The following is a 16834-nucleotide window of genomic DNA, read 5'->3' on the forward strand; positions in this document are numbered from 1 at the left end:
GAGCTAAGTCCCTGGTGCTTGTATTTTCTTTTTGTCTTGGTTAGTCTAGTGAAAGGTTTGTCAGTTTATCTTAAAAAAAAAAAAAGACACTTCATTTATTTTTTTATTTTATTTTATTTTAGTCTCTCATTTCTAATCTTTGTTCTATTAATTCTGGGTTTAGTTTTTTCTTTTGTAGTTCCTTCAATTGCACTACTAGGGTATTTAAAAGCAATTTCTTTTTGATTTAGCCGCTTGATTGCTTTAAACTTCTTTTAGTACTGCTTTTGCTAAATCTCAGCATACGTTTTGGCATGTTGTCTTTTATTTTTATTTGTTTCAAAAAATTTTTAAATATCACCTTTGATTTCTTCACTCACTGGTGATTCATGAAAATACTGTTTAATTACTACGTATCTGTACAATTTTTAAAGTTTCTTTTGTTGATTTCTAGTTTTATTCTATTAGAGAAGATATAGGCTATGATTTCCATTTTAAAAAAATTGTTGAAGGCTTGTTTTGTGGTCTGACAAACTCCATCTTGGAGAATGTATTCTGTACTTTTTGCATGATATTATGTAAATATTTGATAGGTCCATGTGATCTATAGTGTAGTTTTACTCCAGTGTTTCTTTGTTGATTTTTTTATATGGATATGTCCACTAGTGAAGAGGAATACTGAAATCTCACTATTCCTGTATTACAGTTCATTTCTTGTTTTAGATCTAATAATGTTGGCTTTATACAATTGGGTGCTTCAGTGTTGGGTGCATATATATTCACATTTCTAAAATTTCTTCTTGTTGATTGATCTCTTTATTACAGTGACCTTCATCTCTTTAAGGTTTTTGACTTAGTCTATTTTATTTGATAAATACAGCTACTCCTACCTGCTTTGGTTTCCATTTGCATGATACATATTTTTCCATCCATTCATTTTCATCCTACATGTCTTTGCTAGTGAAGTGATTTTCTTGTGGGTAGCACATCACTGGGTCTTGTTTTTATACCCATTCAGGAAGTCTATATCTTTTAATTGGGGGACATAATCTGTTTACATTCAATGTTATTATTGATAAGACACTCTTATCATTTTGTTAGTTTTCATTTTTCTTGTCTTGTATAATCTTTGCTCCCTTCTTCCTCTCTTGGTTAGCTCTGTGGTTTGGTTTCTGTATGATAAGGTTTTTCTTCTATTTTTGTGCATCTACTCTGTTAATGAGTTTTGTACTTTCATGTGTTTTCACGATGGTAGTTAGACTTTCACTTGTGGTGTAAGCTTCTTAAAATCATTCTCTTGAATTCTTTGTAAGATATTTCATCAATTTCTTTCTTTCTTTTTTTTTTTTTTGGAACTCTGTTGCTAAGGAGTTACTATGTTCCTTTGGAAGGATATTACCTTGTTTTTTCATGCTGCTTGTGTCCTTATTTTGACGTTTGTGCATCTGGCAGAGCAGCTGACTCTACTAATTTCATAGGTTGTCATTCATAGTAAAAGACTTTCTCCTGGTAATGTCCTAGTGCTGTGATGGTGACCTTTTAGAGACAAGTGCCCAAACTGCAACCCAAAACCCACTTGTTTATCACAGTGCCAGTACTGCAATTGAACCTGAATACTGAGGTTTTTGTTTAGAAAAAACATTAACATCTTACATTAACATCTTTTGTCTTAAAAGAAAAACATTACACGTGCCATAATCAGCACCACTGTCCTAGAGATCTGGATAGGCTGTGTTAGCTTTTGTTCCAGGTAGGTGCTTTAATGTAGTCTTTGTTCAGTTTCTTCAGCTGTAATCAATTTCAGCAATGTCTACAGAGGACCCAGTGACCTGCCTCTTGGGGTCTCAGCTGGTGGAACGTCTGAAGACAGGGTGTCTGTTATATGGACGCTATAAGAGAATGGATAGGGCCACATAGGAAAGGCTGCTTGGCTTCTTTCCAGTCACAGGTGAGTGGGCAAGGCTATTCAACCCTTTTCCATGCGGCTCTACAAGCCAAAGTACTTAGGACTGGCTTCTCGGCTGCTTCTTAGAGTGGTCAGGTGGAGCTGCACATCTGAGTCCAAGGGTATCTTCAGAGAAAAGTCGCACCAGGCTGGCTGCTGGGCTGCTTGCTGGGGCTGATGGTGGGTGGGTAGGGTTATTTGGCTGATTCCAGGGCAGCAGGGGGGGTATGTGGGACCAGCTGTTTCCCAGGGAGCTCTGCAGGGCTCAGCCACTCAGGGTACATTGCCCAGGTACCTGGCATACTGGGCAGTAGATGTTGTGTACTTGGTTCCCTTCTTCATAAGGCCATCTCCGCTCTGCAACATCTCTGACTCCATTGCTCTGCCTCAAATATTCTAGTGAAACATATTTCTTCTTTGTTTTGGTTCTTTGTTGTAGAAGGAATGACACCAGACATGTTTAGTCAGTCATCTTGCTGGTGTCACCCTTGGGAGCCATTTTAGGTAGCAAAATCACTCATGAAAAGCACAAAAATGAAAACATGACACTAAAAAGATTGCAAAGTTAAACAAGACTTATTTGACCACATCCAGGAATGTGTACAACAGGCAACTTAATTTTTTTTCTTTTCTGTATTTTTGCAAATGACTCTGAAAAATACCATGAATACTGATTTTGGAGTTACACATGAATTTTAGTAGGTAGATTCACAAGTAATCTGTAAATAATGGAGATCAACCTTGGTGAAAACACAAACCTAGAGTGTGAGAAAGTGGATCAGAGATTGCCTAAGGATGGGAATGAGGGCCAGCATGGAGGAAATACAAAGGGGAAGGGGAAGACTTTTGTGGGTGATACATATATTTATTATCTTAATTGCTGTGATTACTTCACTGGTGCATAACTATAAGTTTTACATAAGCAAAAACATCAAATTGTAACTTTAACTTTGTGCTGTTTATTATATGCCAATGATACCCCAATAAAGCTATTAAAACATCTACGTATGATAAAGTTTGCCAAACTGGAGAAAGAGAAAGACATTTATGAGGTTTAACATGAAAGACATTTATGAAGTTTAAGTGCTACTCAAAAGGTAAAGGAGAATGAATCAAGGAATTAAAGGTACTCAGATTTTCCAAACTCATTTGCTGGGTTGATGATGTTACTTATCAGTAACAGAACTAGGGAATACAGAAAGAGGTCCAGCTTTCTGAGGGTGGAGAAAATAAGTTCAATGTGAAGTTCCAAACCCAGATCAAATCAGAGTTCTGGTTGTTTTCCCACTGGTTATGTAAATACACGAATTCTTCGACTTCTCAACACCATCTTATCTTTCCAGAGATCTTATTTTTTCAATGGCATTACCATCTTTCCTCTTAACACATCCACAATGGGCTACAATTCATATGTCTCATTGCTGGGTGGTTCAAACTGTCTGGTATATGACTGTATGACTTGTACCACCAGTGGTACAGGCTGGCCAATGAGACAGTCAGGGATGTACCATCATCAATGGTTCAAGCTGGTAAGGACGTATTAATCTCTATGTTCAAAGTCTCTTTGTCACTTCTATTACATACAGTGCAAATTTCTTGGCTTTATTCAGGCCTTCCAAAAATGTGGTCCCAACTGCTTAAATTTTATTTCATTATTCTTTAACCTCTGTTTTCTACTTAAATCAAGGTGGCTGATCTCTCCAGTGTAGACCAGATTTGTTCTTATGTATGACTGAAAAGTACAGCGAACGTTTAAAAAAAGTTTTACAGTAAAAGACCTGGTATCAATCCCCTCAAAATACTCCCCTTTGCTCTGAACACTTATCTCATTTTTCTTGCTACTTTTTGAAGCAGTTCTGGAAGTCCTTTTTCATGAGTGTCTTCAGTTGCACTGTTGTGGCTTCCTTGATGTCCTGAATTGATTCAAAATGTTCACCTTTCATGGTCATTTTTAACTACATGAGTAAGAGTCAGAAGTCACATGGTGCTAGATCCAGAGAATAAGATGGACAAGAACATACTGTAATGTTTTTATGAACCTCCCTTTCTATTGGATGGCACTTGGCATCAGCATTTGCCATATATTTTATCACACCTCATCAACAGAGGACTTCCAGAACTGCTTCAGCAAGTGGCAAGAAGTGTGTTCAAAGGGAGAGGGGGTGCTTTGAAGGACATTTATGGCAATGGGTCTTTTAATGTGTTACTTCTAAAAAATTTAAACATTCACTTTATTTTTTAATCACACCTCCTATGCTATTCCTTCAAATCTTAATAGTCTATCAGGTATCCTCTTTGAATTCCTTTATAGCCAATGCTGCCCTTTCTAGCACTAAATTGCTCTTTAACTTTCAAATATGTCCTAATTGGTTACTTTCAATAACCAATCACACTTGCTAACTAAAGTGAGTAAGGCACTGTTCTATACATTATGGGATAAAGAAAGATGAATATTGATGTCTGGTCTCAAATGTGTAGGCCAAGGCCAATCCTACAATATCAGCTTCATTAAGTAAAACAACACAATATCTAATTGCAATTGCTCAGCCAAGATATTCTTTGCTCTGGGTGATCAGGAAAAACATTATGAAGTTGATAGTTGAGTAGAATACAGTCATAAGGATGTTTGGGCCAAGGACAGACCACATATAACAGTGGTCCTATAAGACTGTATTGCCTAGTGACTCTGTAGTAGACCAGTTTGTGTTAAGTGCATTTTGCGCTGTTTGCACTATGATGAAATCACCAAAGGACACATCTCATAGAACATATGCCTGTTGTTAAGTAGGCTGTATTTCTAGTGTTAAAAAGGAGAAGTCTTCACAGGCAGAAAGGAGAAACCAAAGGCAGGGAAGCAGGATATGGCAAAGATATATATTTCGTGCAGGCAGGGAGAACATCCCACCTATCTTAAATTTTTCATGGCATGTAGTACAGTAATTGGCACATAGCCCACACTCAGTAAGAAAACCCTGGGCTGAATTAGTTATACTTGATTTTAAGTGGTTCCATCTAGATCCTAAGTGAATAATGTGTCATAAATGAGGTAGAAAGCTGTATCTTTTCTAAGCCTGAGTTAAGTGGCATGAATTTATACCGCCAATGCCAAAATTGAAAGGGTAATTTAAAAATAACGTTAATGGCTTTTCCCAGGCAGTACAGCTACATGTAAAGCACCTGGTGCAGTAGGATCTAGTTTCTGATTGCTCAGATATTACCTGTGAATTAAGTAGAAGATAATACCCTCTTTCATTCTAGTTTAGGAAAATTATGACATTTGTAACCTTTTAAGTAAATTACCAAAGAAGTGTTCATTATAACATCCTATATTTAGAACCAGCCTTACCACATATTAGTTTTGTGATAACTGATACAATTTTTACATTATTTGGGATTTTACTGAAAAAACAATGTATCATTCTGCTAATATAGAAACAACCAGAGCTCAAAAGAAGCGTCATTTAAAAATTCTCATTCCAAACTTCCAGGAAAGAATTCTAGAACAAAATAAAAAATTATCAAGAGGTGTAATTTAATAGTTATGGAAACTTCGACGTTATAAGCTCCTTTTGCTATTTTTGAGGGTAATGATCACTGCTTCAAGAGTAAGGTCACTAATCCAATTAGGTATGTGATATAGATTATGGAAAAGATCAATCTCACTCTGTAGTACATGTCAGATTTAGAAAAGAAATTAGGAGTTTACATAAAATAGGTCCCTGGCAAAATCACACCTCCTTACCACTGGAGCTGAAGTCCACAGGCCCGATCCACTTGAAGGCTGGTTTACGGCCTCGCTCTTCTGTTACATGGACTTTCTTTATCAAAGCCAAGCTGGTCAGAACATTGGCTATGTCATAGAGGCGTCGTACCTTTGCTTGAAGATATAAAACACAATTATGGTCATGCCATCTGTGACAGATACATTTTAGTTTATGTGACAAGTAATGTTTCTATGCCACCACATAAACCTCAAGAGGAAAGCAGCAGGGTGGGATAAGACCAATGGCTCTGTTAAGAAATCACCTAAGATTTATATTTTTGATGTATCTGAAGACATGTATTAAGGGAAGGTCAGTGTGTCCTTCCTCCCTTTCACAACTTCACACCTCTTTCAAGAGGCATCTGGTAGTAAGCAGGGAGCACCAGGATTGCAAAAACACCAAGGGAAGAAATGACTAAAGGCTTAGTAAAATGTAATTCTGATATGTGGCATGTCAAAAGCTTGCCCTGTGTTTCTCCCAGCAAGAGGTCATGGAACCTACTTCAAAGGCAGCTGGCCTGTGAAGATGACAGGGATTTCCCAGGGCTTCCTGCGAGGCCATAAATCTGGGCACAAGGGATACCCAGGACTCAAGGTCATGAGGTACAACTGTGCTAAAGACAGCTGCTCCTCACCTGAAAGCATGGCATTCTGGCCACGGAGCAGGAGAGGGGTGGAATGGGCATTCCTGGAGTCTTAACAAGTATTGGGAGAGACCCTTAAAAAATTCATATACTAGAGAAAAAATTCAGATGGGGTGGCAACACATCAAACAGGCAGGACAATGACCATAAAGTATTTTCTATTTAAGAAAATGACTGACAGATAGGAAACCCACTTGATCCCCAGGCTCAAATCAACCAAAGGAGTTTGAATTACTGTCCAGAAACATCAAGCTTTCACTTCTATCCTGCCAGTGCCGAATTTTATCTAGCTATTTTACCCAAAATGCAGTATCATTCCAGCTGGAAACAAGCAAAAAAGCTAGAGAATGATGAGCCTATGGCTTCTCATCAGGAGCCCAGGGCACTGGCTCAGGATCTCGGGGCCATCAAAAAGGAGGCTTGCACTGGGTTTGACACTCAGAAACTCTGTCCTTGTCCATTAGCCATGTCCCACCACCCCTACCCTGGCAGTTTGTTCCTCTGGTTCTTACCTGTAGACAACTTTCATCTCCACCCTTCAGAAGAGTAGGCAGGGGGTGGGGAGAAAAGGGGAAAGAAAACTCAGACATTCTGTCTCCGATGCAATGTTACTAAAGAGAAATGCAAAGTAATTCACACCTTCCCTGGCTGTCATCCTCTGGATGGCATTCTGCTTCTCACCGTCTACCCTAACAGTTGAGGAAAAACCTTCTGACAGGAACTTAAAATTCTATTATGTGACTAGCTAATCTTTCACAACACTAAGAACCTTTATGAACAAAGGAAGGAGTATACTTCTCAAAAATAATACACATATATTTTTAATCTCAGAAGCAGAACACATCAACCTATGAAATCCCACCCTTTTTGTGGTGATAAATGGAATCTAGACAAAGATTCTTACTTTTAAATTTACTATGGTCTGGGGTATCTTGGCTTTCTTCTATCAATATTTTAGCAGCCACATCCAGAGTAACAATCTTGGTTTTGGAGACGAGGAATAGCATGACAAACTTCTGGCTCATAATTCTCAGAGACTTATCTTTTCTACTGTTTGCAGATGCTACAAAGGGAAGAAATATAAGCATCAAACACAGGATTTACAAGAAAGACTGTGCTTATGGTTTACAAGAGCTATCTAGCTCCAAGAGTATATGGAAGGATTACCCTTGTTATAGGCAGAAGCCTGTTGGATACACATCACAAAAATCAACTTCTACAGAAATCAGGATTTTCTTATGGCTCACAAAATTACTCTGCAGTAGGCATAAACTCTTACATGCATATTTTAAGCCATTCTCAACACTTTTATACTTACAGGTCATGTAATAAAACCCATGTGGTAGTTTTCCTGAAGCAACTTTTTGAAAAGATTAATTTAGACAGACAAAAGGAGAGGGTAGGGTTCAGAGACTGTTTTCAGAACATCGAACTTCTTTCTCAGAAAAGAGAGCTCACAGTTTGCAGAATATAGTAGGTGCCCACCTCTTCCAATTCTTTTCAGAAACAGGTGGATAAACAAGCTTTCTATACATGGGAGAATTATTAGATGTGTGCTCCTGTGGATGGCAGGTAAACCATCCCCGACAGATGGATGCCTTCCCTGGTTATTAGGATAAGCATAGCCACAAGGAGTGGAACTAAAACGCATGAGGCTGTGAAGCTAATGAATACCAGCCCCACCTTCCTTCCATGTCTAATATTTGCAATTAAAATGTGAGTGGCACTTGTACTTCATCATCTTAGCAACAGGGATGGGGGCGTAACAATGATGAAGATCAATGGCTAAAATGAGAAGAGAAAAAATATTAGGGGGAGGAAAGACAAATGCAGGTATAAATCAAAAACTTTCTGCACCAAATGAAAGCAGGGGTTGCCTATCTTTCTCATAACTTCCTTAATGGGGCTCTTTTCTAAGTAATCTGCCCCAACATATAATTAAAGAAAATTATTTGAGACAGTAACTTCTTCAAAGTAAAGTCTTATGAAAAGAAAACTGCATGGGGTTGTCAATCTATAACAAGAACACTACTGGTGATCTACAGTCCGGGCATGCTAAACACCAAGTGAACTGCCACTAGATGGATCTGAAGTGAGGTCGAGTAGGCTGCCCAGCTGGGGAGCCATCTGCCTCCCTTTCTTCAGTAGATAGAATAAGAGGACATTTCCCTCCAGGGTTGTCAATCTGGCACTTCTCTTCTGAGCAGTGAATCTCTTCAGAAGAAACCATCACACTCTCTGCCACTATTCATAGGGTTAAAATGGACTCACAAGAGGAATAGTCAGGTTCAGAGAAATCCAGTAACTGTTGATCTTGGGAATCTGGGTAGCCATTTTTTCTACGCTCTCCAAACTTATAATCCATCAGGTCTAGCTCCTTCTGTTGTAGGTGGGCCATTTGTTCTTCATATTTTTGCTCTTCTCCTAGTCTCTGGAGGGTTCTTAGGGTTTTTGGCAGGCTGTGTCGTCCATGCCAGCCATACTGATTCTTGGCCACTCGGCTAACCAGATGCAAGGACTCTAGCACATTTACAATGTCATAGATGCGTCTCCTTTCCACACCTGTTTGAAAAACAGAAGCCAATAGATACCATGCAGGTGAACCTTTTGGTATAAATTCATTGAGGGCTTGGACCATGTCTGCTTTGTATGATGCCCACTGTAATGCCCAGCAACTATGGATGCTCCATAAATTCAACCTGTAAGGATGCAAACAACAGAAATTATTTTTCTTTTTTCTTCTTGAGATCCAACGCTTAAACAGAGCTAGGTGGAGATGGTGAGTTTCATCTGGATGACCTGATAGTGCAGCACCCGCTCTTTTGACTTGTTAGCAAACTACACATTTCTGCACGTTAAAATGGGCAGCATTATGCAATATACGTCATACTGCTCACTTGATGAGTGCATGGTTGTGACTTGTATTCCTAATTATGCAACTATAAAATAAACTATCTATTTCTGACACTGCATCCCTATGTAATACTGTCCTTTCTTGGAGTCTGAATGATGTGATAAAATAATTACATTCCTAACTCTTTCAATTACCCAGTAAGGAAAAGTGATAGGAAACAATGTTTCTTATTTTGAAATGGAAACTCAAGATTCTTGGGCTTGGGCACTAATCTTAAGTTGTTGGAGAAGGCTATAGCCAGGTTGGAAGATGAGTCTCCTTTTGTTCATCAGTGCTACTGACCACTCTGTGTTCTCATTTACCATATCCTTCCAAACAGTCGAACAGTGAAGCACAAAGACTAGTACAGGTTGACCATGAAATTCATCAGTTTTTTTTCTACTTTCCCAACCTTCTCCATGTACCTAGGATTTTGAGTCATTCATAAAATTATCAGAAATATTTACAGTGGTTAAGTGTTGAGAGCTCTGGGGTCAGACTGCGTGCCTGATTTCCCCCTTACTAGTTGGGTGATCCTGGGAAGTTACTTAAACTTTGTGTGTCTTAGGATTTATTTCATAAAATGATAAGGATTAAATGTATCTATAAATGTAAAGGGTCCCCAACAGGTATTCATTTCATTTGAGTATTTTAAATGGTATTGGAGATACCTAAAATTGCTGCTAAAGCAAAAATGTGCAGTAGAAAAATCTCATGCCTGTGAGTCATTCTGTTGTGCAACAGTCAGGGCCTCTGTTCCCTTTTGCTGTCATCTAAGTATCCATAACGAAGCCTCCAGGCACCTTGCACAAAACCAGCCCAGCTACAAAGATGCCCTCTTTCAGTTCACTTGGCAGGAGCTGTAATATAATAAGGGCAGATTCAGGAATGTAGCTTTGGGCTTGTCAAAGATTTAACGTGAGAAAGACACCAAATTCCAAGGCACACTCTAGGGTTGACAAGAAGTCCTATCACATGCATGAAGAGACATTTCACAGTCAATCAGAACATTTCAGCTTATGACCCTGAAAGGGTTGTCACCCCCAAAGCTCAGGCTTCGTTGCCAGCTGCCTGCTGGAAGGTGCTGGCAGGAGCAGACAGCAGCCCCTTGTCCAGAACTGCCTGGTTCTTTATTCCAGTCTGTTTTCACATATTAACACATTTTGTTTAGCGTGTAACATTCTATAAACCTTCCCATTAGAAATGTCATGTGAATGCAACAGAAACACCCCAGGGCCAGCCATATGCCCTGCTGTTTTGTTATGTTGTATTTGATAATGAGCTGCTTAGTTTCCACCTAGTGGCTAAATATCCCAAGAAGGGAAAATAAAGGATTCTGACCATTTGGAGAGTAGTGATGTTTAATATGCACAGTGGGTACTTAGTAGGTGGTTTTAGAGGAACCCAATATGGCAGCATATTGCCTAACACTATTTCAATCTTGCTTGAATTAATTGCTCAGGTGCTGGTATACTAGAGTTCCATTTCTCACAGGTGTCAACACCTGTAGGTTAATCTGAGAGTATTCAGCTCTTTTTTCTTTTATATTGAGGTTGTTCCATTAATCCTAGTCATGCCATTAGCTGCAGTCAAGGATTTCCGATTGTGGCTATGCTTTCTTAGTTTAGTTCCCTATGGAACTTAACAAGAACAACTCTCAGCACAATAAAATAGTTTCATAGGGTATACTGTTTTCTGGTTACTAAAGTCACTCACTATTCTTAAATTCTTGCCCCTAATCTCAGTGTCAAATCTAATAGTACCAGAATCTGGGAACCAATGCAATTTAAATGCTCTGCACATCCTTTGTTAAACTATGGTCTTGCAACTTGTGACCCAGGATATAGCAGGGTGTTTAGACTCCAGGAAATGATCAATAATGAAACAGTTTCTAGGAAAGAACCCTATTTTTCAACCTCACATGAAGAGAGATGCCATGCTTACTTAGCACGTCTGGGTGATTACAAGGCATTGGGAAGCTGCTGTAAAAATCTCAGCAGTTCTGCCCCAGGCTGTTATAACATGGAGCTCTGTGGAATGATCTGCAGCTGAGATGACAAGAGTCCATTCTTCTGTCCTCCCTAAGACCTGCAACATGTCCCTCCAACATCTAATCTTTCGTGTTCTGCAGTGACATCAGTATTAGGACCTCTGGACAGAAATTGGGTGTTTGGAAGAAATGGGCTTTATGAACCCCAATGAGGACACTCAATGACCAGTCATTTGACTCCATTTTCTATAAGCCTAGTTCCCAGAATCCTGTGCCTTAACTAGCTCAACACCATGCCTCTGTCCAGGTAGCACAGTTTCCTCTTCTTGATTGATGGCCTTGATCCTAGAATATTATATTATACTTCCGAGTTCCAAAATGGCTCTCCAACCCCAGCACTCTACTTCCTCTTCCTCATTATGGAGGTTGACAGAATAGCTAGGAGTTTGGAGAAGAATCTAGTACTAGGCCGGGGATTTAACTCAGTGGTTCTGCCACCTGCCCTGCAAGTGCAAGGACCCGAGTTTGATCCACGGTACAAAAAAAAAAGAAAAAGAATCTAGTAAGTACTGAGTAGAAAATGTTCCATGTAATAAAAAGGACAACATTCTGGGTACTGAATTAGGCATGTTACTCCCATTATTGCCAATTTCATAAAGTCCCTGCAGAGTAGGTACTGTGCTTCCTTGTTATGAAAAGAAAAAGGTTAACTTAAAAGCTTTTATAGCCTATAAATTCTAGGGTTGGGCTTCAAATCTAGTCCTATCTGACCCAAAGCCCAACTCATGATCTTCCCATCACAACTTCCTTATTATTGTGGTTTCCAACAACCAAAATCGGCTTAGCTTTCAGCTTGAATAATTCAGATTAATAGTCACAATGACATAATGAATAAATTCAGATGACATTTTCCTGGGCTATGGAAGAAACAAACAAAAAATGTAATTTATTTATTTAGTTGATTCCTTCAAAATCTTTATTTTCCTGTATGTAAAACCTTTTTACTTTTTTAAGGGGATACCCTCAGACTTTTAAATCACTGTGATTTCTGTTTAATTATTGTCAAAATGTTCATCCAGAAACCAATTGCAATCCATGCCCACTAGGGGTCTCTATTCTGAAGCACCAGTATACACATTACATTACATACATCCATCACATTATGCATGCTCATGTCACATGAACACATGTATTCTTCTTTGTTATGAGATTTAGCTGGTTGCATTATGTCCATATGTGCTTTTTCTAGCTTGACAGGCTTGCTATGAGTATCATGGTATAGGTCTTCAAACATAATGCTGTTGCACTCAGATCTTGTTGTGTAAAGGAAATAATACCAGTTCTGAACTTATTATTAAAAAGAAAAAACCAGGATATTTCTAAAAGCTTTTTGTACCTGTATAAAGGTAAAGTGAAATATGATATTAATTTATAATATAAGTATCAAGAAATAATTCTTTTACAAAAATATTTTTTAAGGTTAGAAAAAACCCAAAACAACCCTGAATTTGTTTGGCCCTGTCTAGGAAGCTTCCTGGAATTTTACACAGAAAGAGATACTGATGATGAAGGAAGCTCCGCCTGCTTCTCTGTTCTCACCCAAGTGAAAGGCCCACTCTTTAGTTTATAAAAGAGGCCACCTGAAGTCTTTGGCCTGCCCAAGGAAACCAGTTTCCCACTGTGACTGGAGACAGGCCTCCAGATAATCTGGTGATACATACCAAGACTGACAGCAACTTCATCTAGGGAGATGGTAGTTTTCTCAGTTGACAAGGGATAACTTGGATACCGAGCTAGAAACTTCTGGCAGAGCAGTCCTAAACTTTTCTGTTTTCTGCTTGGCCTTTGCTTTTCAAATTCGTCCACAGCACTGTCCCCAACAACATCAAGCTACAGAGACCAGACAGAAGGGAGGGGGGGAAATGTTATGGTTAACATCCTAATGGAGAAACTGTAATGACTGGTACTGGCAAGTTTACAGGGTGTGGGGGTGTGTGGCATATCCCAATCGATACCATCCAAGATTCTGGTTAAAATACATGTTTAAGGTTCCACTGCTTCCAGCCCAGAGGAAGGGGCTTCTGGGGCATGGTTCCACCCCTCCAAGCCTAGAGGAAGAGGCTTCCGGGCTGCCCTTCCACTGCTCAAAGCCCAGAAGAAGGGGCTTCTGGGCTGCCATTCCACTGCTCCCAGCTCAGAAGAAGGGGCTTCTGGGCCACGGTCCCACCACTCCCAGCTCAGAGGAGGTGAGCCGCACAGTGCCAGCAGCACCCTCCACCCCACCCCATCAAAATGAGAAGACACGTAAACAAGTCTCAAAACCAAACTTCCAGATCACCTACAGCAACCCCAAAGGGAAATGAGATGGAACACTCTGATACTCAACCATCTGGACTCCAGGAACTGGCAACAAAAGAGGAGCTGGAAAAAATGAAATCAGAAATAATTTCTCGATAACAGCAGAGATTGTGCTAGTAGTGCAAGACATAATTAATAAATATAGAGAGGAGCTGATAAACATGATGAAATACCAACATAGGAAAGGGAATCTGTAAAACAGATGCAAACAGATTTCCAGGAGATTAAAAACTCCATTGGAAGTCTAAGCAGCAGAATAAGCCAGTGTGAGGACAGAATTTCAGATATAGAAGATAAGATTGCAATTAGTGACCAGGGAAAGAAAAATTGCTTCAAAAGTGTAAGGGAACACAAGAAATCAATCTGGGAGCTGCTAGACGATGCAAAGAAGAACATAAGACTGATTGGAGTCAAAGAAGAAACAGAAGAGAGTGCAGATGACATAAAAAAACTCTTCACATAAGTAATGGCATAAAACTTCCCAAGCAGGTGAAAAGAATTTGACCTAGAGATAAGTGAGGCATATAGGAGTCCAACTAGCCTTGATCAAAAAAAAATGTACACATAGGCATATAATTGTTAAGATTCCAGAAACCCAACAGAAGAACAAAGGTCTACAAGCAGTTAAGAGAAAAGAAACAAATCACATACAAAGGAAAGCCCATCAGAATCACAGCAGACTTCTCAACACAAACCATCAAGGCAAGAAGAGCTTGGAGTGATCCAAGCCCTAAAGGAAAACAGCCTCCAACCCAGATTGATGTACCCTGCAAAACTATCTTTCAAAATTGATAGAGAAATAAGATACTTTCATGACAAAGAGCACCTTAGGAACTTCAGGAATACCAAACCAGCACTCCAAAACATTTTACACAATATGCTAGGAACAGACAATGAAGATCACAACCCCAGGAAGCACAGCAGAATGAATCCATTGGGCACGACAAGAAATTAAGGGGGAGAATCCAACAAAAAGAAAAAGTCATGACAATGATAAGTCAATGTGTACCACTTATAACCATCAATGTTAAGGGTCTCAATTCACCAATCAAAAGAAATAGACTGGCAGAATGGGTCAAGAAGCAAGATCCAACATTATGTTGCATAAAACAAACACACTTAATTCAAAAACAAACTCATAGCCTGAAAGTTAAAGGGTGGAAAACAATACTCCATGCGACGGGAACCCGAAAAAAAGCAGGAGTAGCTATCCTCTTGGCAGATCAAGTAGATTTCAAATCTGCACTGATTAAGAGAGACAAAGAAGGACATTACATCCTTGTAAAGGGAACAATCCAAGAGGAAGAGATGACAATCATAAATATCTATGCACCAAACACTAGTGCACCCAACTATATAAAACAAATACTAATGGACATGAAAAGTCACATATGCACTAATACAATAGTAGTGGGGGACCTCAATACCCCACTGTCACAAATAGATAGATCAACTAGACTAAAAATAAGTAATGAAATACTAGAACTCAATCGAACTCTTGAACAAATGAACTTAACAGATATTTACAGAATGTTCCACCCCACAAAATCAGAATACACATTCTTTGCAGCTGCATATGGGTCGTTCTCCAAAACAGACCACATACTCGCTCATAGAACATGTTTAAGTAAGTGCAAAGGAAAATGAAGTTATCCCCTGTATACTATCAGACCATAATGCTATGAAATTGGAGATCCATAGAAAAAGAAACTGGAAAAATTTCATAAACACGTAGAAATTGAACAACATACTTCTGAATAACCAATGGGTCACAGAGGAAATTAAAGAAGAAATCAGACAGTTCCTTCAATCAAATGACAATGACAATACAACATATCGGAATCTGTGGGACACAATGAAAGCAGCTTTACAAGGGAGATTCATAGCAGTGAATACTCATATTAGGAAAACAGGGTGACCCCAAATAACCTGATGCTGAACCTCAAGCTTCTAGAAAAAGAAGAGCAGGACAAATCCAAGCTCACACAAGGGAGGAAATTATAAAGATCAGGGCAGAAATCAATGCAATGGAGACTAAGAGAATGATACTAAAAATTAATGAAGCCAAGAGTTGGTTCTTCGAAAGAATCAACAAAATTGATAAGCCCTTAGCCAACCTTATCAGAAAAAGGAAAGAAAAGGCTCAAATCCATGCAATTAGGAATGAAAAGGGTGATATTACAACAGACCCAGCATAAATCCAGAGGATTATCAATACCTACTTCCAGAACCTATATGCCAGTAAGATGGAAAACACAGAAGAAATGGACAGATTCCTAGATACATATGAATTACCAAAGTTGAACGAAGATGACCTAAAAATTCTAAACAACTCAATATTAACCAATGAAATTGAAAACGTAATTAAAAACTTACTAACTAAGAAAAACCCAGGGCCTGATGGCTTCACTGCTGAATTCTACAAGACATTTAGAGAGTAACTACTGCCACTGTTGTTTGAAAGGGAAGCAATACTCCTAAATTCATTCCTGGAAGCAAACATGACCTTGATCTCCAAAGCAGAGAAAGACCCAACTGAAAAAGAGAACTATAGGCCAATCTCACTAAAGAACATAGATGTAAAAATCCTTAATAAGATACTGGCAAATAGAATTCAGAAGATCATCAAGAAGATCATACACCCTGACCAAGTGGGATTCATCCCAGGGATGCAGGGATGGTTCAACATACACAAATCAATCAATGTAATACACTATATCAACAGAGCCAAGGACAAAGACCATATAATCATCTCAATAGATGCAGGAAAAGCATTTGACAAAATCCATCATGCACTTATGATAAAAACCCTACAAAAAATTGGAATAGACGGTCTCTACCTCAATCTGATAAAAGCCATCTATGAAAAACCAAAAGCCAACAACACACTAAAATCAGGAACAAGACAAGGATGTCCACTATCACCACTCCTGTTCAATATAGTTTTGGAAACATTAGCTATGGCAATTAGACAAGAGAAAGAATTAAAAGGAATAAAGATAGGAAATGAAGAAGTCAAACTGTCATTATTTGCAGATGACATGATACTGTATATAGAAGACACCAAGAACTACACCAGAAGTCTTCTAGACTTAACCAAATTCAGTAAAGTAGCTAGATGCAAGGTCAACACACAAAAATCACTCTACACGAAAAGACTCACTGAGACAGAAACAGGGCAAACAATTCCTTTCACAATAGCATCCAAAAAACTGAAATACCTAGGAATCAACCTAACAAAAGGAATCAAAGGCCTCTTCTC

The 16834-nt window shown here is 38.9% G+C and overlaps 2 protein-coding genes across 2 annotated transcripts in view; one reads left to right on the top strand and one right to left on the bottom strand.

Annotated features, from left to right (window-relative positions):
* LOC147823672 (uncharacterized) overlaps positions 1 to 16834 on the top strand; it is a 239325-nt gene that overhangs the window by 165545 nt on the left and 56946 nt on the right. The gene's annotated exons all lie outside the window — the stretch shown is intronic.
* Positions 1 to 16834, bottom strand: part of E2f7 (E2F transcription factor 7) — a 50844-nt gene that overhangs the window by 13011 nt on the left and 20999 nt on the right. Inside the window, exons 4-7 of the mRNA XM_004845002.3 lie at positions 12936 to 13104; positions 8603 to 8893; positions 7236 to 7394; positions 5667 to 5801 (exon numbers count right to left, since the gene is read on the bottom strand). Coding sequence (XP_004845059.2) covers positions 5667 to 5801; positions 7236 to 7394; positions 8603 to 8893; positions 12936 to 13104 — 754 coding nt within the window. The remainder of the gene's footprint in view (positions 1 to 5666; positions 5802 to 7235; positions 7395 to 8602; positions 8894 to 12935; positions 13105 to 16834) is intronic.

Source organism: Heterocephalus glaber, unplaced genomic scaffold (assembly GCF_053883595.1).
Source record: "Heterocephalus glaber isolate CG9 unplaced genomic scaffold, H.glaber_assembly_v1.0 deba00001571, whole genome shotgun sequence".
In the NCBI taxonomy this organism is placed as follows: domain Eukaryota; kingdom Metazoa; phylum Chordata; class Mammalia; order Rodentia; family Bathyergidae; genus Heterocephalus; species Heterocephalus glaber.